The sequence below is a fragment of the Lichenostomus cassidix genome, chromosome 10, assembly GCF_008360975.1.
Source record: "Lichenostomus cassidix isolate B80296 chromosome 10, HeHo_3.0, whole genome shotgun sequence".
Taxonomy (NCBI): Eukaryota; Metazoa; Chordata; class Aves; order Passeriformes; family Meliphagidae; genus Lichenostomus; species Lichenostomus cassidix.
This window is the reverse complement of record NC_139491.1, coordinates 17645567-17673355: the sequence shown is the minus strand read 5'-3', so window position 1 is coordinate 17673355 and position 27789 is coordinate 17645567. Positions and strand designations below refer to the sequence as shown.

The 27789-nt window shown below is 40.0% G+C and overlaps 1 protein-coding gene and 1 long non-coding RNA gene across 7 annotated transcripts in view; one reads left to right on the top strand and one right to left on the bottom strand.

The window, feature by feature from the left end:
* LOC146432861 (uncharacterized) overlaps positions 1 to 18387 on the bottom strand; it is an 87657-nt gene extending 69270 nt beyond the window's left edge. For 2 of the 3 annotated variants that reach the window (XR_014854356.1, XR_014854355.1), the window contains exon 1: positions 18278 to 18387. This is a non-coding gene — a long non-coding RNA (uncharacterized LOC146432861). Of the gene's footprint in view, positions 1 to 7091; positions 7341 to 18277 lie in introns of those variants that run through there. The other variant, XR_014854357.1, reaches the window with a different exon arrangement.
* Positions 1 to 26770, top strand: part of PEAK1 (pseudopodium enriched atypical kinase 1) — a 109728-nt gene extending 82958 nt beyond the window's left edge. For 3 of the 4 annotated variants that reach the window (XM_085070961.1, XM_085070959.1, XM_085070960.1), the window contains 4 exons: positions 237 to 353; positions 2172 to 2368; positions 9601 to 10349; positions 19405 to 26770. In XM_085070961.1, the coding sequence (XP_084927087.1) occupies positions 237 to 353; positions 2172 to 2368; positions 9601 to 10349; positions 19405 to 20562 (2221 nt within the window). In that variant the 3' untranslated portion in view covers positions 20563 to 26770. The remainder of the gene's footprint in view (positions 1 to 236; positions 354 to 2171; positions 2369 to 9600; positions 10350 to 19404) is intronic. The other variant, XM_085070962.1, reaches the window with a different exon arrangement.
* The last annotated feature ends 1019 nt before the right edge of the window (positions 26771 to 27789 follow it).

The window sequence follows — 27789 nt, the reverse complement described above, 5'->3', positions numbered from 1 at the left end:
TGGAGCAATAGCCATGACTAAGGCCATAGCCGTCATACCAGAGCAGTGATGTAGCAGCCCGTGCCCTGTGCTCCCTGCAGGGAGGCAGGGGAAGAGTTAAGAAGGCAGGGCTGGATCTGCCTGGCTTCCTGGGGCCTTGGCAGGGCCCAGCCCCCCAAGGTAAACACTAAGGTGCAGTAGGTGTAGCACTCTGTGCAGAGTTCAGCCCTCTTGCTCACAGCTTGCACAACTTGTAGCACACCAGAACACTGTGGAATCAATGGCTCGCCAGAGTTTCAAGACATGATTAAAAGACTCAAGAAGGCCCTGAAAGAATTTCCTTTAATGGGGAATTGTGTGAGTGAGTACAGTGGGTGAGTTGGTATTTTTTTCTTTCTTCCTTTCTAGCTGTTGGTTTACTTTGGCAAAATGCTTCTGAGCTTAGGTTTAGTGTATGTGCTTGCATGTGTCTGGTTTGGAGAATGAGTATGTTCTTACCTCACCAAATGATACTAAAAAGTTCATTTTGAGATGTGATAATTCCTGGTTTGTGGCAATGACAGAACTGTAAAGCTATTAGAACCTATTTCTTCTTAAAGAAAACATTCCTGTTGAGGAATGCAGGTATGTATATTATTTACAGCAACTACAAGTCTTTAGTTAAATTATCTTGAGAGCCTTGTTACTGCTTTAATTTTATGTCTGCTTAACTCTGAAATTACAGAGGTTAACTCTTTAATGTGGATATATTTATGGCACATGGAATGTTCTTCACACCATTCCTATGCATGGTACTAAAATTGAACAAAAAATGTTGCGCTGATTAAAGATTACATCTTTTTGAACTTACGCCATTTTTTTCTCTTTTACTAACAAGTTCTAATGAGTTTGGTTTGTGTCAGCCTGCAGTTAAAATTCATGAATCTGAGCAGAAACAGCATGTGCACACTGCACTGTCCTGGGTCTTGTCATGCAGAGCATTGGCATGTTTTAATCATTGTACTCGGGGATTGCTACCAGATTGTGTCCCGGGATTTTCAGGATTTTGGCTTTGCCATAGACATATACCTATCATTTATGTTAACTCTTTGTGGAAGTTTTAAATCATTACCACAAAAAATAAGTATCTGTACAGATACATGATGTGCTGATCGTTTTTTGATGGAAGTGTTGTTACTCCTGTCCCTAATGGAAGTCACAAGTAGTTAAAATTCTTGCTGGTATTTGATCAGGCTGTAGTAATGAGCACTAGCAAACAGCACATATGCTCTTGAGATTTGGCCTGTAATGAGTATTTGTTTCTGCAAGTGAGAGAACATAAAGGCATGGAAATATTTTTGCTCTGACATGTTTTTGTGGCATATTACTGATAATTGCTGCTATATTTTCAGTACTATTGTGGAGTTTTATTAAATCTCGACATTTTTTCATGCATATAATGCATAATTTTTAAATTATACTGCAATAAATATATCCATGGAAACCAATTGAATGCACAATTTTCAAAGTTTTGGTCTATAAGTCATCACAGTTTAATCAAACTTCATAACTAAGAGCAGGCACAGAGGAATGTCTTCAGTGCCTTTTGCAGTTGGCCTAATGCAAATGGATTTTAATGGTGGAGAATTTTATATGGGAAATAGATTACTGGCCTGAATGAGGTCTGTTTCCCAGACTGTCAGTTCCCAAAATCCTACCATTGTATGAAAATGTATCATTAAAATTTTATGCATTTATTGGGACTTAATCCCCCTTGCTATACCTTGTTATCTTTGTTTTAAAGAACAATTGCTCGGACTGGTAAAAAGCACCTTAAACTCTGCTGCTGTCCTGAGTCCCACACACCTTACCCAGAGTCATGCCTGCGTATTTATGGGTGTGGATGTTCATGGCAGCCAAGCTGTAAAACATTTTATTGTACCTTTTTTATCAAAGGCATGAACTCTTATATATATTACTATAATCATGATAATAGTAACTAACATGTTACTATTTCAGTCACAAGTTGTTTCTTCTCATTAAGGAAAATAAAAACTGTAGATAATTATTCTTAGAAAAGGAGGGTGAAAGAACTTATTTCTTTACCAGTTCATTCCCTTTCCTGAAGGTACCTAGTGCCTAACCTGGCATTTTGCCAGGAAGATCCAGTGCCCAGCTTGGTTCTCCAGGTGATGTTGTTGTGTTTGTTTCAGTCAAGTGCCCGATGACCCAACCCTGGAGGAGTTGTCCCCTCGTGTCCCCAGAGCCGTGTTTGTGAAGCAGGACAATGGGGGCAGTGCCTCAGTCATCCCAGTGTCCTCCAGCCGTGGGCTGCCCGGGGAGGAAGAAAAAGAAGAAGCTCCAAATTCTCCTGACTTAAATACCTGCAGTGCTACGTACAGCAATTTAGGTGAGTTGGACTCTTGCAGAAAAAACATAGGAATTGAATCAGATTTTGGATGTCTTTCCAGGGTGTGAAGAACCTTTTCTTCTGAGCAGCTCAATACCTCTTCATAAGGGTAGCTTTTAAAGCCTAACTTTTTAATATTGACTTATAAAAAATAAAGATATGTTGTCTCGTTCAGAGATCGCAACCAAGAAAGTGAAGATTCAACAAACTCAAAGTTTTGTTTTCCTGTAATTTAAAACAGTCTTTTAATCGCCTTTAGTGATAAACATCTCAAATTATTTTAAAAGAAATATTGCTTTATCTATTTGGAGGCATTTTTGTCAAAGAGGTTTAAAATTCAGGGCAAGCCACCTAATTTCTTTAGAAGCAGTAAGTAGACTTCAGCAGAAGATAGGACTTTATTTTAGAGCATCAATAATTGCTAAAATATTTGTAACCATCTTCTGTTGGCTAAAACTGTTCTTATCCTAGTCTGAGAATTTACTTTTGCTCCTTCCCAATGAGATATGAATGTCCTGAAGGTACTATTGAATGATGACTGAATTATTGATTCATAAAAGACATACATGGATGCACGGCTTCTCTGGAAGATAAGGGAGCAAGACAAATCAGCATCTCCTGATAAACACTATCAATATTATCAGCCTAATTTTCTGAAGCATTTTGTTTTGAAGTACTGTGAATTCAGTGGTACCTACAGCCAGATTTTCTAGAAGAACAGAATCTCATTTATTTACGTTCCAGGATATCTGAATACGTGTTTTTTTGTAACCTCCTAATCCTGTAAATACACCAACTTCTGAAGCATTTGGCCAAGAGTAAACTAATTGTGTTGAGATGGCTCATGAGTACAGAGGGTTTGGCATGTCCACACAGGTTTCAGGGATCAAGGACTAAATTTTAAACCCTCAGGTGCATACATTCCTTAGACATTCAGTGACAGTGTTGCATTTTTTTGCTTAAATGTGAATTAGTGGCAAGCTTATTAGTGTATTCTATCATTAAAACATTAATTAGGTATTGTTTATAAAGCGTAAAGAGAAAAAATATCTTTTCCAAGACTGATATGAATATCTACCAAGAAATTCTTCCCCTAAGGAGGAAAACTAAAATGTGTATTTCTATGGTGAATTAGTCAAAGGTCTAATGAAGTATTTTCAATATATATACCTATATCTCTATTTTCTGTATTCAGGAGCTAGCTACATTACAGACAGAATCCAGGCAGTTAAGGTCTAGCTGCATCAGAACTACTTGTAGCACGTTAATCCCACGCAGCAAAATACCATTAAACACAGGAGCAGGTTGCCCAGAGAATTATGGAATCTTCATCTGTGCAGATACTCACAGCCCCACTGGAGATGGTCTGGCCAACATGCTCCAGCTGACCATGCCTGACCATCTCAAGAGATCCAAAAACACTGTGGTGATCCCTTCTATCAGTCCTGGCCTGACTTAGTGCTGTTCCTAAGTTTGAATATTCCTTTTTAAAACCATAACAAAGTGACCCCCTTAGCATATTATTCAAAATCACCTCATCCTTGGGTCACTTTGAGCTTTGCTGTCTCCAAAGTAACCTTTAGGTATGAAAGAGTTAAGTTAGCTCTAGGGCTTGCCTGGCTGTGGCTGGGAGAGCTGCCTGTTGGTAGAAACAATGCTTCCCTAAATGGCACTGAGCTCCCTGGCTGCCCTTCAAAGGCTTTTTGCTTTATTCAAGCAACTTCACTTTCTAATTGAGATGGCAACTGAGAGATTTCTAGGTAGAGACAGAGAAAAATTCCTACTTGTTTTCACATCTTGCATCACGTAGGCAGCAAAGTCTTATCTTTTGTAGAAATAACAAATACTGGTATATGAAACTGGAGGAAAGGATAATATGGAAAGTTACATCACATTTGACTCTTGCCTCAGCTGCAATTAGAGCTACATGCTACAGGCTGTAGTTTGTAAAATACATCACGTGAACATCTCAATTTGCAGCATAAAGCACAATGTTCACTTCTAATACTAATCTGATACATATGCTGTGTTTTCTATTAAAAAGCAGATAATATGTCTCTACTTTGATAAATGTCTAATCCTCAATTCTGACGTGTCACATGAAATGTCATGAACAGAAAAAATTGCAAGCCTTGGTAAATTGTCAGGTAAGAGTTTATATCAGGTGCTGCTCTCAAATATATTTGGTTTGGCCTTCCAAGAGATAAGCCTTACAAAACAGAGGATTCTCCTCCAGGAATCAGGTACAACATAAAAGGGTTGGGGCTTTTATGAGATCCCACCATGATGATAGGATAAAGTACATTCCTGGCTGCATAAAGAGGAGGAAACTTCAATAGGAGGAGAGAGGTTCTGTATATCTCATTCTTCCCCTGCACTGCCGTGGTTACAGTCAAGCCCTGGTGCCCACAGTTTAAAAAGAATGGTTTTTAAATTGTACAGGCTCTAAAGAAAAGCTTTGCAAATGCCTGGTATTGTGGCAAGCACTTCATAGGGTCTAATTCAGAATCTGAATCTGTTTAGCTTATCAAAGCAAGAGTCTGGCTTGGTGGTGGTGTGGGTGCTCATGCAGTGAGCAGAATTGTGATGAGGGATACCTCTGGTACCAACTATTTAACAAAATGCAGAGGCTGCCACTTGAATCGAGATGTAGAAACAAATGTTCCAATGTGTAAGGTAGGGCCTGGAGGTTTCTTTTGTAAGGGGCTCCTTTATTGTTACAGAAGTTAATTCAGGTAAACCCTGTAGCTGATGATAAAGAAGACAATTGACCAGATAATTAAAAGCCTTTCCTTTACAAATCTTTAAATTGTTCTGTCTTTGTCTGAATTTGTTGGGGAAATTGACTTGATTGAATTTGCATGGCTGTAAGTAGATTAAGGTATTCTCAATGTACTCAGGACAGTATTTCTGCCATTGAAAAAAAGAACAGGTTATTTCACTATCAGCTATTTTTCTCTTTACACCTAAAGAAATGTGAAAAAAGGAGGCTAAGTTTCTAGGCTTTGTGATTGCTGACACTGGAAAAAAATCCCAATCACAGCATCTGCCATGGGGCATTGCCTCAGTCACTAAGTTAGATCAGGGCAGTAAATAGTGCTTTAGCCAGGCTGTAAATAAGGTAATGAGATCATTGTTGACTAAAACTGACAGTTCAGTGACAGACAGTGATTAAAGCATCAGCCTGGTGCATTTTGTATAAGATATAATTAGCACAGGTAATGTCTTTAACATGGTGTAATGGAGGGTGGGCAGCAAGACCTGACAAGTCCCCAGGCAGACAAGGTGAAGCTTCTCCTACCTGCATCTTACGAGAGACCTGTGCCCAGTCCCCAGTTACTGCTGAGAAACTGCAGGGGCATCACCAATGTTACTAACAAATGTTAGCTTTCCTTTCTGTTATATGTATCAGCGTTCTGGAAAGATTTTTGTCTATTAAATTAACAATAAATATGTAAACAATGCAGGATTTCATGGAAATATGTGTACGGAATGGTTTTATAGAATGGGTGCATTTTAAATAGTAGTGGTGTACATGGACAGCATTTATTGGAATTGGGGCTGTGAAGCATGCTGGTAGCTTTTGCAGTGGTTGGAAGGCACTTGATGCATTTGTGGGTTTTTTCATGGTTTGGTTATTTTTATCAGTCAGGAAAAGTGTTTATTAAGGAGTGATGTCAGATTTGAGTTTCAGCAGCTAACATAAATAGGCTGCAATGCAAAGTCTGATGATAAATCAGTTACCCAGAAAAATTAAATTTATATGCCTTTCTCAGAGGTCTTTTAGAGTTTCAGACCTCTGCATGGTGTCTGGAGACTTAAGCATTAATATTTAAATAGTGTAGTGAGATTCTATAATGGAAGATCTTACTAAACTGTAGAATTATTTAAAGCTCTCTAGAAATCTGCTATCTGTAAAGAGTTCAATTTTTTTCAGTCATTGAGCAGTCTGGAATCTACTTCAAGATCTCGAAGTGGTAGCCTAATATTTTCCCTGTTCTTCGTTTTCATTTGCCTCCAAAGAGTGTGGCTCAGGCTGAGCTTGCAATGTTGGAGAGTCTGGGCAGTAGGTAAGGAAATGATGGTTTTAAGGCATGCAAGGGAGAAGGAAAGGATAGGCAAGAAAAAGAAATAAATGTTCTGCCAGTGTTTCTAGGCAAAAGGACATTCTTGTGCTTTTGACAGGGACAATATTTAAGACAACCTTTTTCTTGCTAGGCAATGAATTTGTAAAAATTGGGCCATGTTTGCTGCCATGCTTGGGGAAAGCTGAGCTGGAAAGACTGGCCCAATGGGTATGAAAGAAATGTACAGTTTTAAGAACTCAGCATAGAAACAGTGCAGACGTGAAACTTCTCAACTGCATAATAGAGATGGTTATATTTCAGTATGGAAAACTTGTTCTTGTGGGAAGAAACTAAACTGTAACATAGCATGTTATACAAACTTATTCTTCTGAGCTGAGAGTACTTGAAACAGTAACTAGAGAATAACTTGTACATTCAGTTCTCTGGATCCTGCCACCCCCTCCAGACATCTGAAAAAACAACTTCTGGTTATGAAAACCTTCTCCAATTCTGTTTGGATGTCACAGTGCCAGTAGCTATGCAAAAACAACACTGCTTGCCGTCTCAATACTCTATGTGAATGGCCTTTGGAGGAGGGAGCCATTAAAGCAGACAGAAAATAAGAGAATCGAGCAGTAACACTGTTATAATCTTACCTTTCTTGGAGAGGGGTTCTGCTGCTGCTGCTGCTCAGGGTGTGCATCATGCTCTGATTTGTTTCCCTCTAGCCCCTGTGCATCCTTGGGTTAGCAAGTCTCACAAGCAAGGCACATTAGCAAACTGGCTCCTGCAATAGTGTCTCTGTCAAACTCCAGCAGTCAGGCTGTCTTAGCAGAGTGGGCAAGAGGGTGAGGAGGAGAAAATACGCAAGTGATCTTTAGCACAGAGTGTTGCTGGGGAGAAGTACAGAGGTCACAGATTTTGTAAGAATGAGAAGTTATGGAAGAAGGCACATGTTTGGATGACTAAGACCATTGGAGACAAAGTAGAAATGAACTTGTCTCAGGATTAAGCAAAAGGCATCTGGATGTATGTCTGGCATGCACACATCAGTTGTGCTTTTGACTTGGTATCATAGCACACTTCATCTCTGCGGAAGGAAGCTCCCTGAGAGAGTTCATGTGGTGCCCAGCTGGCACCAGTGTAAGATGCTGCAGCACAGCAAACACTCGCTGCAATACAAAGGAGCAGTAGAGTCCCCTGCATCCCCCTAGAATTATAATTTTTTCAACTATCTTGACAGTGATTTGCAGTCTTCCCTGAATATCAGGTATGTACAAAGCTGATAGAATTTCCTGCTCAAAAGTTGTTTTTTTAAACATGGGAATAGGCTTATCATTAGATCCACAAGGCCCTTGCAAGGGTTTCTAGAGCTTAAAAAAAAGATAGAGATAGAACTTCCATTTGTGATGTTGTCTCCTTGGAATGATTGAAAAGAGAATGATTGTTAAGAAAGCAGAAAGCAAGGCTGTTCTGTTTGTGGACACATATAAAAATACGATCCTCTCTGATTTTCTGAAATTAGCAAGTATATTTCAGCATTCTAACCCAGCATTCCAGAGTCCTCTACATCCTGGCCGTGCAGATATTGGGTTCTGTAGTATTCATAAAAACTGCAATGTCTCATAAAATGTAAAGCAAGCTAATATTTTTTCTTTTCACAAACTACAAAGTGATTAATTGTTAATTATGGATTGAAATGATGTCATTCCAATCTGAATCTGAGATCCCCCCAGTTTGGTTGAGCATTCTAGTTTAGTCCTCCCTTTACAAGGATTTTGTGGGCTTGGCAGTGTTAGATTAACAGCTGGACTCAATGATCTTAAAGTCCTTTTCCAGCCTGAATGATTTTATGATTCAGCATGTTACAAATAGTCAAATAGTTATAGTGTCTGTTCCCTTGCTAGAAAAGATGTTCAGCTGCAATTTTTCAGAGCATCCATTTCAGGTCTGCTGTTTTCAACCGTCAGAGTTGGCTTCCTACCTTACCATGATAGTCAGGGAGCCTCCCAGGAGTAGCAGAAAGCTTATAAAATAATTTCTCTGAAAATAGCAGTTGATTATTAAGAGTGGAAAGATATCATTTTGATATGAGTAACAACAGTTTAATAGTCCCAGAGCAGTGAGTTGGTCATTTGTATTGTGTGTTTATTAGTTTTTATTCTCTGCTATATTATCGTCATTTATTTATTCTGTGTTTCCAAGGACCCTGGCACTTATAAAACATAATTGCCCTTTATAAAAGCCATCCAAAACACATGACAGGAAGTTTATCTTCCCTGGATTCACACAAATGTCTGAAACTAGACATTCCATGCTTGTGTGTACATAACCTGCCATTTGGAATCTCTTGACTGAAGCTAGGTCAGGTTACTCTGAACATAATATTGCCAACAAAGGTACCCATGGCAAGTGAGGAAGGGAAATGAATTAAAGAAGGTACAGTCAGGGGGAGGGCATGTGAGTTCCAATTGCAGGGTAGAAACTATTTCTGTCAACACATGGTTCTACTCTCAATGGCAACACACTTGTCAGCTTGAGTGAAAGTTGGCTGAACTTCCTTGATTTCACTGTGTGAATCTGCTGGGGCAATCCTGACTGCCCCATGTGACCACCAGAGGATCTAAACTGTGTTAATTTTGTCTGGAAGTTTCTGAGTTCCATTCTGAAATAGGATTTTCAGCCTGTCTAGTGCATTTCCCAATTGTTTTATGGGCTATTATCCACCCTTAGTTTAGCACATTTGAATAGAAAGTGAGGAAAAATATTACAGTCAGTAGACTGCAGAAGGAATTACAGGAGACTGGGTGTAATTGCTGAAACTGGACTTGGCCAAAGTGCCAAATTGATGTTTGGTTTTTGCTTGCAGTTCTTGTCATTGATCTGATAGGATGTAAAATGACAGCATTGCTAGCACTGAAACTGATTTCAATATATATGCCAAGGTCAAATCACAACTGGCTGGATGTAATTAGATATACGTGATGCTGATTTGATCATTTACTTTCTAATTAGTTCATATTTTCATATATGTGTCTAGGATTTTTTGAAATGGTGGGGGGGTCCTAGTCAGGGTTTTGGGGTTTTTTGCCTTAAACTTCTTTGCAGAGTGCAAATGTGAGCAGCACACACAACATCTTCTATTGCTATTGTCTTATTCCACAGGGCAGTCCAGAGCAGCCATGATCCCTCCAAAACAGCCAAGGCAACCCAAGGGAGCTTTGGATGATGCCATTGCCTTTGGAGGACTGGCAGACCAGGAGACAGTGAACAACTTGCAGCCAACACCACCTCCACTGCCAAAGAAAACAATTTTGAGAGCTAACACGGAGCCAACTCCCCGAGATCTCCAGAAGCAGGCTCTGGAGAACAACCTGTGTGTCATGGCCAATCCCACCTATGACATTGACACCAACTGGGAAGCAAGCAGCGCCTGCTCCTCTGTCAGCCTGGAGCTCAAAGTCCTGGACAACGAGTCAGGAGATTCCTTGGACAGGCCGACAGAGAAACTAAGGGCAACCACCTCAGCAACCAACAGTGTTTCCAGCCTAACCACTATCAGTATTAAGGACCGGTGTTCCAACAGCATGGAGTCCCTGACAGGGCGGCGCCTGTCGCAGGCCAAGCAGGGCCGAGGTGTCCAGAAGCCGCAGAGACAAGCACTTTATCGAGGCATCGAGAACAGGGAGGAGGTGGTGGGGAAGATCCGGAGCCTTCACGCTGATTCGCTGAAGAAGTTGGCACTTAAATGTGAAGACTTGTTCATGGCTGGGCAGAAGGACCAGCTGCGCTTCGGGGTGGACAGCTGGTCGGATTTCAGGCTCACCAGCGACAAGCCGTGCTGTGAGGCGGGAGATGCTGTTTACTACCCTGCCTCTTATGCAAAAGATCCTCTCAACAATTATGCAGTCAAGGTAAGAGGGGCTTGAGAAATGGTAACCTGAAGCATCGGTGACAAAATGTGACAACAGCCATCATCTGCACCACATCCAGCAGTGGTAGGGCCGACTGCTGGCAGCAGATGTGTGAGAAGATTCCCAAGACACAGGCTCTCCCTTCTGTCATGACCTGTGCGTGGCATTGGCATCTGCTGTTTCATTTCATATGTTTTCATTGCAGCTCCAAAATGATTGAAACAAAATCAACACATCTGTCTTTACTATGGTCATTGCTTAATGGCATTTTGTTTGAAGGGAAAGCTGTATAACTTTAACATGTGTAGGCAGTTTTTTGGAAACTTGCAATAACAAAATCATTTGATTCACCTGCATGCAGAGAAAATTAAATAATCACTCCTAATTAGGAAAGATTTCCTAAAAAATTGAAAAGTTCTCCATTTTCAGAGCCATGTAATTTTAAATGTAAATTCTATTGTAACAGACCTTTCTGTTCCTGTACAATGTCTTAGATTTCCCCAATGTTCATTACCAGCCTTTCAAAAGCTCTACCTAGCCACCAGTGTTTGTCTTATAAATTCTTCAGCTAACACACTAAAGAAATAAGATTTACTAGATTTACTGCTAATATATTAATGCCTAGTTGGCAGCTATCTCACCAGATATTGTTACTTTATGGATTTTTATATAGGTAGTCCTTTCTGAGTACTGTATCTCTGCATTTCTCAATGCTTATCTGGTAGGAAGATAGTGAGAAGGACAGCTGAGACTCATAGCACTGTCATGCTTCCTGTGTGACCTTGAGTAAATCACTGAACTTCTGACTCCTCTTTGTTGAAACTGAGATAAAACATTTATTGCCTGACATAGATGAGTGAGGCCTGAGCTGTAATTCCTTATAGCTGAAGGGTGGTTATTCTCAAAAGGGTAGTGCTTTACAGGAACAAAATGTTGTTACCACTCCTGCATGACTTTACAGGTAGGATGTAGAAAAACTGAAAGGGAAATTGGTGCAGCTAACATGTTTTTCTGAGACCTGAAAAGGTATATTTTTTTATGCAGATATTTGGGCCTAGCCATTTATATTTCATTAATTATTAAGGACTTGTTATTGGAAAATATGTGAGATGAAATATGGATGTCTTGGGGCTGCCATGTCTAGTGGTACAGAGCAACCAAGGAAGAACCAGACCGTGAATGTATCTGGCAATCACCTCCGGTTCAGCATCAGCATCTGGCACTGCTCATTGCTGGCTTGGAAGGTTTTGTTTTAATACAATGATGCAAAATGATTGCTTCTAGGGCCCAAAGTGGTATTTTTCTATATAGGCAGGTTTGAGTTATCACTAATGTGATACCTGTTTGCACATCACAGATGTGCCTGTAAAGAACTCCCTGACAGGCTAGACCTATGTCATTGTTTTGTTATCTCCTGTCCTCTGAGATACATTTCCCTTGTAGAAAGCCAGTGAGAAGAAAGAACAGTAGTGTAACATATGTGCTAAATTTTCTTTTTCATAATTCAGGTGTCTTAAAAATAGTTCTCAGACTAACAAGGTTTATTGCACTGTAATAGATGCAAGTGAAATATCCACAAAATATCCTTGAGCTGGAGGTCAGCAGGAGCTGTTGTGTTGTTACAGTGAGAGGAAAAATTACTGTTGAAAATACCCCCCTGGCAGTTAATGTGATAGAGAAAGGTGTTTGCCCCAAGTTGATCTTTGACTTATAAGCCATCAGTCCAGGATCAGATTTGTCCAAAAGCTCATAACCACAGATTGCTGTTACATTACACAGAGATTTGGGGAATTTAGCTTTAACAAATATGCTAGTTTTTACTACCGTGGGTGCTTTTTGTGTGAGCCAAATTACATAGTAATCTACCTTCAACAAATAACCTATGTCTTCCTGCCATTTTAAATCCCTCATCCCCAAAACAGGATGGAAAAAGTAGTGAGATGAAAATTACTGGTGTGCCTACTGAATCCAAAATACAGTCTTCCTGTTATTTTGGATCAAATCTTGGAAATACACTTTGAAATTGTATATGGAGTCACATCTTTGGATGGTGTAAATTAATGTAGCTTTTTTGAGTTTTGTAAAACTTCCCAAGCAACACTGGCTAACAATTCAGACAATTCTTAACTTTTATGATTTTAATATTAGATCTGAGAAAAAATATCATAATGAGATTTTTTGAAAATTATTATTCTCTGTAGAAAATGAGAGATTCACCCCCAAACAGTGCTAATAGTCTTGATACATAAAATTGGCATTTTAATATTTTATCTCCAAAAATTGAATTACAAAAGCACTGTTAAAAATTCAGCTTTGACCATTTGACTACTGCTGAATTAACATTTAGAACAATGAATGATTTGTAGAGGTGAACGTAGCAGTGCACTTTTACATTCTAGTGCTTTCACCAGCAAAAGATGCTCTGATAAATTTGGTGGAGAACGAGCACAACTTGTTCTGTCAGGGTGGATATGAGAGGAAACATTCATAAGGATGTGTTGTTTCACAGCACTGTGTTATGCTTTTTGCTTCAACTCTCACCTAATCTGCTAGTAAACACCCTCTGCAAAAATAGCTGCAGGAAGCTATGTGGAAATTATTTTGACTGAAACATTAGTAATAAAACTAGTACATAAGTCGTGATCAGAAAACTAGTTTTTCAAATGGAAAAATATAAGTTCCCTTTCAAGAAAGGTTTCCATGAAATTCCAGTCCCTGAGGTGTTTTTCTTTCACTAAGTGCAGTACCACCTTCTAAGTAGCTGGTAGATCTGGGACAATGAATGGATAAACATTCCCCTGAAACCACAGTCTTATCAGTAATTCCAAATATGTGGTGAAAAGGTTACACCAAAATAACAGCAGCACAGAGCACCAGCTCTTTGTACACAGCCGATTGGATGAGTTCTGTTCTTAGTGTCCTGACGCAGACTGAATAAGGCACTGATAGGCAGGGACCTCTTTTATAAAAAAGTAAATAAATAAATTAGATTACTCAGAATGAATAACAGACAATGTAACTACTGTGTCAGTGACATAAACTACTTCCACTTTCAGTATTAAACTCTCAAAGCAAACACTGTCCAGTATCACAGGCTGACTCAGAGAAGCCATGATTCAGAGTCCAGACAGAAAAACAGCCGTAAAACCCAGCTGGCTCTACCACAGGCACGTGTTGCAATGCTGCTCAGGTGGGGTAACAGGAATTGCAAAGGTGCAAACAGCTCGAAAGGAGCAGTTCAAATTTATTGCTTTGATTGCTGCAGGGCAATAGAAGCTCTTCTAGCAGTAAAAGCTCTCATAGCAGTAAAAGCTTAGGATTCCTGGTAAGGTTTGTGTCCCAGGTATAAAACAGAACAATGCAGAAGTAAGCAGCACTGGGCTGAATTTGGCTGGCAGTTTCCTGTTGCAGCTGACAATTGTTTTCTAGTCATGTTTAGTTTGTCACAGTGTGCTAAGGTGGTTTTATTTGGTAATTCAGTTTCCTAGTGGAGCTTCCTGTCAAAAGTGTTATTAAAGGTCATCCCAGAACTTCCTGCTTCAGATCGAAACAAAGCAATGTCTATTCAACTTCCAGCCCATTCCCTGTTCAGTCACAGCAGAATAGAATTCTGTGTTTTGGCACATCGTTAAAAAGTCAAAGCTCTATTCCAAGGCCAGATCAAGAAAATGAGGTCAATCAGAGATCAAACTGGCCTCCCTGGAAAACAAGGTTGTGCCAAGAACAAGCTATCAATTTGGGATTAGCAAGCTTTCATTCTACACAGAATTTCATTTGCAGTTGTCCCTCTGTGCAATACAACAAAGTGGCACAGATGGTGCAGTCTTTGTGATCTTCTGTGTTTCTCATTTTCAGCACTTGTAAATTCATTTCCCACAATATTCATCGTGCTTTAAGTTCACTGACGCCCTGTAAAATGCATAGGACAGAGTGGAAATGAGATTCCCTGCTGGGAGAGTGAGAGTCAGCTGATGGCACAGTAGGCTATGGGACTCATAAAGGAAAAAGAAAAGCTAATGCAGAACATTTTGCAGAAGCTCTGAAACATTCAAATCTTCTTTCGTGGGCTGAGAGCACTGAGGAAAATTGAAATGGCAGGATATAAAGAAAGGTGTCCTGTCCCTATGAACGTGACAGAGGTTTAGTTCACATGGATTCATTAAAGAAAAGATACATTATGACAGTGCCTTCCAGTGAAAAAGAAGATGGATACTTTGCATTCCTTCCTTCTTGTAACTCTCCTTTTTTCTCATTGCTTTCTTGCATCATGTGGAAGGGCTTTTCATCAACATTGCTTCATCTCTTGAACAACTGGCTCTTTATCAGCTCTAGAAATATGGCTGGCCAAGCTCTTATCAACACCTTCCTTTCAGCTGTTATCACATACCATATCTCCATAGCTCAGCTGGATGTATTTCATTAAAGCAAATGGTAAATGACTGATTGATCCTACTTTCTGTGTTAGTGTTTTAGTCAAAGTATTTTCACTTTTTCTTCCTGTGCCAAAAAATAGGTATTCAACGTACTCTATATGTAAAAGGCAACAAGATTTCCATATTTTTGAGCAGATGACTGGAATAGACAGAAGCTTTAAAAATGCAATGTATATGCAATGTATATTTACAGCTAGCTTTGACACAGAAGTAACCATCACAAACAAAAAAGCAGCTCTGTGTGCACTCCTTTAGCAATTCATCACCAGTGGCTGAAAATACTTGCTAGAGAGGCCAACAAATTTCACAATGTGTTCCTTAATTTTTTTCAAGTGTAAATATTGATTTTAGTCACATAACTTCCAATTCAAACCAATTTGAAGATTTTAAATCTTGGTCATTCTGATCATGGTTTTAGCTGATAGTGGAGTTATTCCAATACAAAATGTTTGGGTGAGAATTATTACCCATTGATGGTATTAAACACCACTATTCACTACTCTATTGTAAAATGGTAATGTAAGATAGAGTTCTGAGTAGAAGCTGCAGCTCACAAAATGATAAAATCATACAAGTTTGTCAGTAAATGGAATTTACATTCTGTTAACTGCCTTTGAACAAGTGAATAAGAAAACTTAGTTTATCTCCACTGCTTTAATTTTCCCCATTCTAACAAGATATTTGTGAATCAGAATCTGACACTGCAATGTAAAGCCCCAGGACTTACCTGAAGAGTAGCCAGACACTTACAGGGACATCAAATTACTGCAGGTCTGTCTTCTAGAAACTGCTTTATGAATTCAGACAGGTGTCTGATTTTTTATCACACTCCAGATTTGGGTGCTTCCTCCAGACAGCCCAGCTTTCCCTTCCTCTTGACAATTACAAAGTGCCCAGTGTACAAATGTTAGTGTTTGTGTAGTCAGCAATTTAATCAGCCTGAAATAACCCAGCTGCCTCTTGCACTTCTCAGTTCATGGTGTTTGTAAACAAAAAGCAAGGGGCAGAAAATAAATCTCTAATCAGATCCCAGCTCTCTTGTCTTTGTAGATATTGAAAGGAGGCTCATGTACCCATCTACTGCTCTGTATTAAACAATAGACCTGGCAGTGTCCAAAAGCCATCACTATTGGCCATTCATGGGATTAGAGATTTTTTCCCCTATATTGGTTATATTCGTTAAATGCACAATAAGGAGGGGAAATCTCTTTTCATGAATGCAGTCATTTTAGTATTGGTTTTAATCATGATACTATTTAGTATTTGTCTGGTTTGTTGATAATTTAAATTCTGTTTCATTGGTATAAAGAGAGGAGTCTGAAACCAAAACTCGTATTTAAGAACTTATATTGCGGCAAGTCTGGCCCTGCTTGTGGCTTTAGATTTTAGAGTGGTCACTGCTCTGAATGTTTTCATGAACATGTGGAGTTAATAATGCAACTTGTTCTCCCTGGGAAGTGTTCCAAGGATCTATATACAAAGGTCTGTTCTGCTGGATGCTGGAGAGATCTTAACTGGAATACTGGATTCATTACAGGGAAGCACTCTTCAGAAAGATGTCATGCATGGGGAGAATCCAGAAAAGAGCAACACAAATCAGAGGATTAGGAATAAAGATAGGAGAAGTAAGGGCTGGGGATTTTCAAAAATAAGACAAGATGGGAAAAGTTGCATTTTCCCCAGTTGTAAAGGTGCAATGTAGAAGGATGGGAATCAGGAATCAATTTTTAGTCAATCAGCAAGGAGAAGTGCTGTCATTTTAATTTGAAGTAAAATTGACTTAGGCTTGAATAGTGGGAAGAAAGACAAAGACAGAGAAGCATAATTGGTTTGGGGTGGGTTTATTGGGCTGGAGAGGCATTTCTCGGGGGTGACCAAACAGATGAGATTGGCCTTGCAAGGACAGTGCCACTGGCTCAGCAAAAGCATCCTCTGCACCAACAGCTGGACACCTTTGGGTGCAGCTGTGCGTGGCCAGGTGTTCCTAAATTAGAAAGAGGCAATTAGCAAATCCACAGAGCATGGATGAAAGTGTGCCTCTGTAATCTCACAATTCTGGGATTGGCCATACTTTCTAAACCGAGGTAACCAAAGCTGATTTTGAGAGGTACAGATCCTATCTCCAGTTTTCACTGAAATGTCAGTAGTAAATTCGAGAACATTCTCTGAAGTAAGTAGGAAAAAGAGGCTGTGTAGGGATAAAATTAGAAACTAGGAAAAAGTTGATTCCTTTGCTTTTCTTTTTCTGTTGGCAAGGAGAAATCTTATTTGTTAACTTTAAAAAAAGCCTTATATTTACCAAACTGAAAAGTGTATATTTTTTTCAGAGCACATACTTTGTGGATTATATAGTCCTAATAGAATATCAGTTTTAGCTGACTGGTGGCACTAGATATCCTCTGTGGATGAAGAAATAGAGTGCAGTAGCTAAGACCAAGTGTGATTCTCAACATTTTTTATCAGCAAGTAAACTTGACTTTTAAAATTAAACTCTTTCAGAATGACTTGTTTGCTTGTTTGATGGTTTTATTAGGTCACTTAAGTATTTTTAAAAACCCAAGGCTGAATTACAACACACTGAACCTTTTCTGCAGTTGGAATTGAGTATTTCCATGGCTGGCTGTGCAAGAAAAAAGCCATGGACTTGAGATGGAACAATTTTGTTTTCCCTAATAGCTCTTCTCCCAGACAGATTTGATACACACCATGTGTGTACTTTCAACACATATCTATGGATCTGTCTATATAGCTTTTCTAGTTCTATCTTCTGTGCAGTATGAAGTATTTAATCAATCTGGGGACTTCAGTCTCAAAGACAATCAGCTGGCATTTTCTTTTCATATATAATTCAAAGGTTATTGCTGTATATTTGCTGTCTTTGTTTAAACTTTGATAACCCTCGAGAGAAGGGAACAGGGGGCAACACATTCCATTGAGAACTCACTTCACCTCTAACAGGATAAAACATATTTGAAAATTTAAATGAGTAAGAGCCACTCTATCAACAGGGTAACTATCAACATATCCTCTCATAAATAAAATTGACTGGAAAATGCATTTTTCAAATCTGTTTTGTGTGTTCATGGCAGTTATAAGCAGGCAGTTTAAGTTACAGTGTATGTAATAAGGAAATGTAAGTGCTTTTGAAGTATGGAAACATGCACGGTCTCAAAGAGAAGAGGACAATCAAAATGTTGGTACAGCTTTTGTGTCTACGTTCCTGTGATTATCTGACAATGCGCTTTTCTGATCAACTAGCATAGAAGATTAAATCTCCCATTAAATTGTGATTCTTAACCACATAAGCATGTAAAGTATGAAAAATTTGTGTGTGTGTTAGTGAAAGGTAGATTTATAACTTACCTGCAGAAGTTCTGAGAAGAGGGAAAATAAGAAATAGGAAGAAAAGTCGCTTAATGCTTACGTTTAGGGTTAGGATGAGATCTGGGATTCTTGATGGTGGTGACTGAGTAACAAGTGCTGGTTTTTACTAACCTTAGTTATCTGGCTTTCCTCAGTTTCAGAGATGAGCTAAGGGAGATTGTAAATTCATCTGAAGAGAGATGTCTTCCTCTTTTCTCTTCTCTGAGCTTTGCACCTAAGACCTGTTGGTGTATTGTAGCAAGTGAATATTTAGACTCTAACCATGTAAAGACTAAAATACACACTTAACCTTACAGGCTTTGAATGAGCTCTCTGAATTCCGTAGAACTAAGGTTAATATGCAAAGGTCAACACAGCTGAGTCTTTGTCATTTTAATCAGTAAATGCCTCAGAAACAAAGGCCCTAAAAGGGCTTACCCAGTGACTTTTGTCAGGGGTTGGAGCTGCCAGTTGTTATGGCAGGGCAAACAATTAATAAGGATAATTATGTTGATAATGTGTATATCAATAAGATATCTCTGGACATAAATACAGCTATCTATGGCAAAAAAACAAACCATATGCTTTAGATCTTGACAAATGATTGAAAGCAATTAAGGTACCGTGTTCTAATGATTGTTCATCACCTGAGCCAAGTCTGCCTGCCAGCAGCCTGTGCCATGCACACATACAGCCCTCACTGCAGACACACTGCTGCAGCTCATGGATTTCAGTTTCCAGCTACAGTGGGCAAGGAGCAAACATCAGTCACTTAGCTGGCAGGGGCTGACTTGTTATGCCATGCTAACTCAGCCACGTGCAAGCATTTGGTCAAATAGTGTATGTGTATTTCTTTGTATCCCCTATTGCTATTGATTATTTTTATCTTGTTCAAGCTTCACACAAAGCTGAGAGAAAAACATGCAATAAAATGATATGGATAAACGAGTAACTGTAAATAAGCTTTGCTGTGCATTTGCCATATATCAGCTGCTATTCTGATTAAAAACCAGAATTGTATTTTCCATTGGATCATCTATGCAGAGGGAGGGATGTATTGCTCTGCAGTTGCTTACTAGCCAATGAAAACTGTTTGGGTGCCTTAAGATAGTCTGCCAAGGTCAGTTCATTTAAAAAAATTTCATTGCTTATGTTTAGGTCTAGGCTGTAGATCCCACCAACAAATACATATCTAAGAAAAGGATATAGAATTTAGAAATTTAAGAGTTAAATCTGTTCTGTTTATTTTCTTCCCCCAGATTTGCAAGAGCAAGGCTAAGGAATCCCAGCAGTATTATCACAGCCTGTCTATCCGGCAGAGCCTGGCTATCAACTTTAACATCCAACAGGACTGTGGCCATTTCCTTGCGGAAGTGCCAGTTCGTCTCCTTCCGTGGGAGGATGACGACGCACCAGATGTGGAAGAAGAAGAGCGGGAAGAAGAGGAGAAGGAACCTGAGCAGAAGAACAGAGAAGCTGCTTCCACCCCAGAGGCCTCCCATAAAGACAGCTCCAGCAGCCAGGGCACCATCAGCAAGCCGCGCAGCCGCGTGGTGGTGATCACTCGGGAGGTGCCGCACCTGACAGTGGCTGACTTTGTGCGAGAGTCTGCGCCGCGCCACGCCAAGAGCCCCGACCTGTACGAGAGACAGGTCTGCCTGCTCCTCTTGCAGCTGTGCCTGGGCCTGGAGCACCTGAAGCCCTATCACATCACACACTGTGACCTGCGCTTGGAGAACCTGCTGCTGGTGCACTCCAGGCCGGGAGGCAGCGCCCTGAGCCCCGAGGCCACAGAGCCCAGTCCCAGCACTGCCTGTCCGGCCAGATTAATAGTGAGCAACTTCTCCCAGGCCAAGCAGAAGAGTCATATGGTAGATCCTGAGGTCCTACGGGATCAATCCCGCCTGGCTCCAGAAATCATCACTGCAACGCAGTACAAGAAGTGTGATGAGTTCCAGACTGGCATCCTCATCTATGAAATGCTGCACTTACCCAACCCCTTTGATGAGAATCCAGAGCTGAAAGAGAAGGAGTACACTTGTGCTGATCTCCCCAAGATTCCTTGCCGATCCCTCTACTCTCAAGGGCTTCAACAACTTGCTAGCTGCCTGCTGAATCCCAACCCTTCAGAGAGGATCTTGATATCAGAAGCCAAAGGAATCCTTCAGTGTTTGCTTTGGGGTCCACGTGAGGACTTGTTCCATGCTCTAAGTACATCTTCCAACCCGTCACGGAGAGATGCTATACTTCAGAACTGGCTTGATATAAAAAGGACGCTGCTGATGATCAAGTTTGCAGAGAAGTCCTTGGAGAGGGACTGTGGAATTATTCTGGAAGACTGGCTTTGTTGTCAGTATCTGGCTTTTGCCACTACAGACTCACTTCATCGCATTGTGAGACTCATGAAGCAGCACTAGTTTGTAGAGCCTGTTGCTTTTCATGAAGCACCCCCACCTCTGCCCCAGCCCTCACTCCAGCCTGCACTAGAGCTCACACTTTTTACCAGTGTTACAAAACAGCCCAGATATCAAAGCCAGCAACTCTGAGCAAATAGGCTTGAATTGGAGAAATTGCATCCTGTACCCAGTGTGACAGAAACTTTACCTTTTTGCCAGGCATGCTGGGGATTAATTATATACCCATGACTGCATTTGGATCAGACAGTATGTAACTTGATTCATATCTGGCTGAAAAGGAGAGCAAGCTTTGATACCACTATTTCTACCACTGCAGTAAACAAATTGCCCTCCTCTTTTTGATAGTTTCTGTCATTTCCTACATAGCATTAGTTAGTGAATAGCAGTGACCATAAGCAGAGACGGATTAGTGGTAAATGTGAGATGAATGATCCACTGTGCCACAAAACACTCATCTGCTTTCACTCCACATACCACACATTTCCTCTCAGCTAAGCCAGTCCCACTCAAGCAGGCTGTGCTCCTCTTTCCTTTGGTCTCAACCAAACAGATTCTGATCTTTCTCTTACGCTTTACACCATCTATATTTTCCTCTCCAGATGTGGTTTTCCTGCTGACCATGGCAAATGTCAGTGACCAGTAAGCACCTGTGTTCAGTCCTCTTCCCTCCTCCTCTGTCTCACTGCCTACCCATATCCTTTCTAACCACAGATCCATGATTTCATCAACGCTGCCTTAATCAGATCATTACCCTTAGCGTGAGATCTCTGCATTAAAAGCAGAATATGCACACTTTGTCTATCCTATTTCCTAAGCAACATTCACCAGTCTGGACTGTTGATGTACTGTAGCCATAAACACATTTATACAAGAACAATACAACACATGGTGGGCCATTGAAATTCCCCTTCCATCACAACAGGCACTAAAGCCTGACTTGAAATGGATAGGATGTACATAACCTTCTCTGACAATCACTGCTGTGAATCAGGGATGAAAATAAAAGCCACCTCTTCTGTTTTGTTTTGGTCTGCTCTTGTCACTTGTGCCATACTGCAAAGTGGGACTGAAATTGGCTCTGCAGGTTTGTTGGCAGGGGATAGAAATGTTTAGAGCTTGTCTGTGTGTAGTTAACAGGCAACATGGAGACACTTTTACTGCAGACACAGTTATCTGAAGGGTAGAAACAAGGGGACAAAAACACTGTTGTTTAATTATTGAGGGAGCTGTTAAGTTTGGCAGCCACAACCAACAGCATGATGACCCACATTTTCCTCAGTGGTGCTTGGCTGCCCATCTCCTGTCTGTTGTAACCAGTGTTTCCTAATGTTGCTATAGACAGCACCCTAAAAATGGAATGTTGCTGGAAGAGCTCAAAGAGCATCACAGACAGAGTTTTGGACTAGAGCAGGAATTAGTGAGGATTAAAAAGTAAGAATTTTTAAAAACTCAACCTGAAGGAGCTTTTTCACTTTTAGAGGCCATTGCTGACGTCCTTCCATGCCCTAACAGCCATTTCCCATGGAACCTCTGTACAGACAATATCTTTGCTCAGTATTGCCAGGCTAGGAGTTGTTTCCTGAGTTGTTCTGAAAAACTGATCTGGATGCAGGGGAAAAAGTGATCCCGAGTATTCTGACCCGGGTGATGGAAAGCAGACAGCCCTAGTTACAAGCCTGTGCTTTTCTCCTATGGATCTATGTGCAATTCTTGTATTATTTTTTAAAACTGTACATTACAGTGTTCACTTTACACACCAGCCTTTACCCAATGCTAGATCTGCAGCCCCTTCCTTTACTTTCCCGGCACATAAATGCACAGATACCCATGTGTTCTTTTTATGGATTGATGTTTCATTTTAATTGTTAAAACTGTGAGGAATCAATTCACTTCAGCCTTGAAACAAATAGCCACTTTATACAGCATATGCATTCTTGGACCAGATGCATGGAAACTGAACAAACAGTCCTGCAGGCTTAAAGTCAGCGAAAGTAGCTCTGGATCCACGCCGTACATCGAGGGGTTGACATGTCTGTATTATTCTTCTCTGGCATCTCTCAGAGCTAAGCTGAATAGCGTGTGGAAGCCTACATCGATTGTGCCGTAGTATAGACTGTCTTTGTGACCTTTCTAAAGATTTTTTTGAAACTTCTGATGATTATTCTTTTGTTTGATTCACCTGTATCAGTGAAGGATCAGGCAAGGATAAGGATAATATATTTTAATGTGATATGTATTTTTTTCTTTCTCTTTTTGGCAAAAAGGTTAGGATGGCGGCATTGATGCAGAAAAACAGGACAGTGCATTAAAAGCCCAAGTGCAATGTATGTAGTAGAAGTACTTCCGCTACATCAGGAAAGAAAGTTTCTACACTACTGCTGAGCAGCTCGTAGAAGAACCTTTACAAAGAATCTCCTGTTCAGTGCAGCCCTGCTTTATCTGGATACAGGAGGGCAATGCTCCCATAGTTCACATACACCAAGCATGGCAAGTCACTCGTGTACTTACCTACTAGCTATTAGTGACAGTGTGCTGAGCTGCAAGTAGGGCTTCTTGTTCTCTGTGGTCTGGTTTTGTGTTTGTTCCGTAGTGTGTGTGTGCACCTGACTTCTCAGCTAACTCATAGAGGCATAGGAGTGACTCTTGGACCACGTGGCATTGCAGTGGGGTGATCCCTTGAAGCCGCTGGGTGCTCCCATGTTTACAGACACGAGTTCCCAGTGTCACTTTGGTGTCAACACACACATGCAAAGGTGGATTTTGAATGTTGTACAACAGTATGTGTTAATGCAGCTGGTCCAATGCCTTTGTATCTCTAACTATCTAATTTCAGTTTGTATCCTTTGTGATGAACCAATACTCATTTTAGCTCTGCAGTATAATCAAGCATGGATAGATGTTCACTACCAACCTCTTTCTTGTGCAGCACTGGGTAAACTTTAGCAATTTGTAATGTTGTGTGGTTATTTTCTTTAAAAAAGAAAGAATGGTCAATGTAGTCGAACCTGATCTGGCCCGAGCTCTTCCTTGAGGAGCTTGAGGCTGACTTTGCAGATCTGCCCATAACTGATGATTGTAACTGTGTGGTGGTTCTCCATCCTGGCACCAGATTGTGCCACGTAAATACACAAGAATGTATGCATTAAACTGATTGTAAACAAATCCTAAGAATGCTACAGCATAATTGCTAAGCAAAAGGAAAAAAACCCGCTCTGTTTGTAACAGGATCCTGTGTATGGCAGGAACAAAACCCCTGGCTGTGCACGTTAGAACTTACTTGACTATGTGCACAGATCTTGAATTTTTTTTTAGCAATGTCGCACTTTCAGTTGAGCTCAAGAAATAGGAAGAGCTGCAAATCTAAGATAACAGTATTGACTGTAAATATATATTTTTCTATTAATAAAAGCTGTCATTCAAATATTTTTAACATGAACTCTAATGATTGTTCCAGTGGAAATTAATTTCTGGAAAAATCAAATGCTTGTTTGAAGAATTATGATATGTGGTTTCTGATCCTTTTAGAGCCATTAAAACCCTCTCTAATATTACAGAGAGAGCACAGTGATTGGATTCACAATGTTTAGTGCCTTGTCAAAAACCTGAAATGTAGCTGGTCAGTTGGTGGAAATCTTATTTTCATAAAATAATACTGCCCATGTAAAGACGCAAAAGACTTTACAAAATTAAATGCTGTACTTTATATGATACTGGGTTGATCTGTTCCATAGATTTGTGTGATTGGGTTCCTTTAAGTTGCTTGTAGTACAGCATAAACCTAAAGTAACAAAACTGTGGGCTTTCAAATTTGGGATCTGCACAGGGAGAATAGTAATGGATAACAAGTCAGTTGTTCCAGACTGACCAGGCATCAGGAGAAGCCTATTGCTCTGACAATCTGCTGCAGACACTCCGTGGTGGGGAGGGAAGGGATTGCGTTAGGCCGGGAGAAGCGGGGAAGGTAAAATGTGCTGCTCCTGCTGTAGGTGGTGGAGCTGCTGCACACCACCCTTGTCTGTGGTGTGAAATGCAAACCTCTGTTAAAACAGGGGTGCTGAAAGAACTACTCCTGAGATGTTATGGAAAGTGGGTTAGTTTTGTATTTCTTGAATGGGAATTACTTATTCGCTAATTATCTGTCAAACCTCAGATCTGATCCAGTCAGTATGCATAACCAGGTGAATATAAAGAGATTCTACTAGTAAATGCTTGCCTACAAATTTTTAGGATGGAGGGAATCCAGAATTTCCTTCTGGAGCCCCTGGAATGTCCAAACATAGAAGCCTGGTCTCAGTTCAGTATTCAGCCACGATGAAATCAGTAACTCCAGCCAGGATACCATGTTGCTGCCCCACAGACAAGTGTGCATGCAGCATTTGCAAAAATGTTCCACCTTAAATCTTTTATGCTCCACACATCCCACCCACAAGGTAGGAATGGATCATCTTGACATTTTAACACAAGGGAATTCCCACGTGTTATAGAGAAAAATATATTATTTAAATAAATCATGTGTGTAAGGGTTCAGCTACTTGTAGAATTTATTCAGCAGCTTCACACTGTAGGTCCTTAATTTTAACATGCTGCTGAAATAAAATGTATCTGTTTCTCAATTCTTGGGCTGAGATGCCCCATCTAAATTAATTTTTTTTGTTTATAATAACAAATCCATATGTAAATATAAATTAAATGGTCCTGTTTTTATTTAAATCAATTTTAAGTTTTCTGAGGGATACAATAGAAACAGTCACACCTTTTAATGCACTTTCTTTTCCCCCTTTCTCCAAATTGGCTGTTTCTCAGTACAAACAGTACTTGACTGCATGACTAGGCAATCAGTTTTACTCTGATTTTGCAGAGGTGATGTTGGTTCTGCTAAAACTCCTGTAAAACCTAGAGCACAATCAGAGCCCTACAGCCAGCACAGAGAGATGTGATTATGATTTAGTTATGCAGTAAGATAACATCAAAGAAGTACAGAATGGAATTTTAAATACCTCTATAAAAATACACCTGTGGAAATACTCTGTAAACAATCATATGGATTACAAAGACTTCAAGAGAAGAATACACAAAAAGTACTTTTCAAAAGAAACACTGGGGAGAAATTTCTTAAGGGCACCCTCAACTCCAAAAGAAGGAGCAAGTGTTTTTCCCTGCTGTGTTGCAGAGAATTTCTAGTAGACATTTGTATGGATTTTATTATTCACCTGGATGCAGCATTAGAAGGATGGTGATTTTGAGTAGTTGTAGAATGTAATTTAAATAATTTTTTCCTGTAAGTCTCCTTGCATTGGTGCTCCACTCAGCATTTACCTGGAAACCACAGAATGCTTTCAGATCAAGCAGAGTTGCCAGTGAAAAATTAAATACACAACTTACCTGTACATAAGCATTTTACCACTCTACAGAATTTGACAATTTGGTTTCTACTTCAGACTAGAATGATTTTTTTTTCATAAATCCAAGGGGAAGATTTCAGGGATTTAGAAGAGGTTGGAGCTTTTTTTATATGGAAGAAATACTTGTTCATAAATATATATATACATACATATATATATATGAGTGCATGGGGGCATGTTATAATATATATATGTATGTATATGAATTTTGTATCCCAAAAGTATTCTTTGCCCCTTTTTGCTTGAAAAAATATATATATTATATATTGTATATATAATATATATTTAAGAGTGTGTAAATTTTAATATAGTCATTTCATAAATAACACCTCTTCAAAAACAACTCAAAACTTTTGTTTCCTTGTCCTTTGGATTGTTGGTATTAGAAGGTTTTGCAGTTGAAATTCTTGGGTTTTTTTCTTTTAAAACTTAATTATGCTGAGCATTTAAGAATATGTTCTTGTTTTTAATAAAAGGGGGAAATTTATTTTTAAATTAGGGATTCCAAAATTAGTGGACTTTTATAAATGGGATTTCTTTAAATGCCTTGAATAAGGGAATTTTTTAATTTTTTTTTCAGTTCCATTCTTGTGGGTAATTTGTATTTGGAATTCCTGGTTGCATTGCTTTATCTGGTGCTTCATATTGATATTTACACATTTTTATATAAATAAGTATATAAACTTCAAGCCTTCCTTTGTGATCAGGGGCAGTTACACTCTGGTTTGCTGTGGTACTTTGCTGTGTACTCTGTGGCATTCATGTTACTGTGTAAATAAACTAGTTTTATTACACTCAAAATCAAACTTGCAGTTGCCTAATTTTTCTCTCTTCCTAGATAATTAGACAAAAATGTGTATTTCTGAGGAAAATGCACGTGGCAAGTGCAGCCAAGGATTTTATTCCAAGAACAGCTGGGTGTGCAGCAGCAGTGCAGGTGTGGCAGGGCACACTTTGGCGAGGAGGTTGGTGCTCAGCACCTCCAGCCATGTCACCATGGCAGCCAAGTGTCCCAGCGGCAGGGACTGCCAGTGCTCTAGACATTCCCACCTCCCACCTCTGGTGTTTCCCCCAGGAGTCTCACCATGGCTGGCACTATTTCAGCTCCATCTGGACAAGTGGCAGCAGCAGCCCAAAAATAAACTGGGCACCAGCAGCTGCTGTTGATTGAACCAGTGTCTTGTAAGGCCTGCTTGGAGAGAAGTGACTTGGCACATTAATGACAATGGCCACCCTGGGAACAACCCTTGGCACATAAGGAGCTGAGCCAAAGTTAGCAATTTCCCTAGTGTGTACAGGGCTTAAATGACCTGCTGTGAAGGAATAAAATTACTCTTAAGTCAAATTTTTACATGCAGTGACAAAGCAGGAGGATGCCTCCAAGGCAGTTGTCTGCAGTGGAATTCATTGCGTCTGATGCGTTACCTTGAAGCATCCAACCTGACGGAGGGTCTGTGGAAAACAGATGGGATAATATGCTGCTTCTGCAATCATGCAGACACACTTCAGTGGCACTGAGATCAAACAGCTCAATTTTGTACCCAGATTTGACAGGCAGCAATGGTAGCTGCAGATGCTAATTTATTAGCATAGAACAGATGACACCCTATACATCGGAGAAGCGCCGTGCTTCTGCATGACAATCACACTGCTCACAAATACTCTTTAAAGAAAAAACAAAAACAACCCAAAAAAACAGCCTGTGGGCTCTATTCTCCCCACAGTCACAGTGGCTTTCCACAGGTCTGTCATCAGTTTCAATGAACACAATTAGTTAAAGTATAACTACTACCAGCCATTCACATTTATTCCTTAGACACTGTTT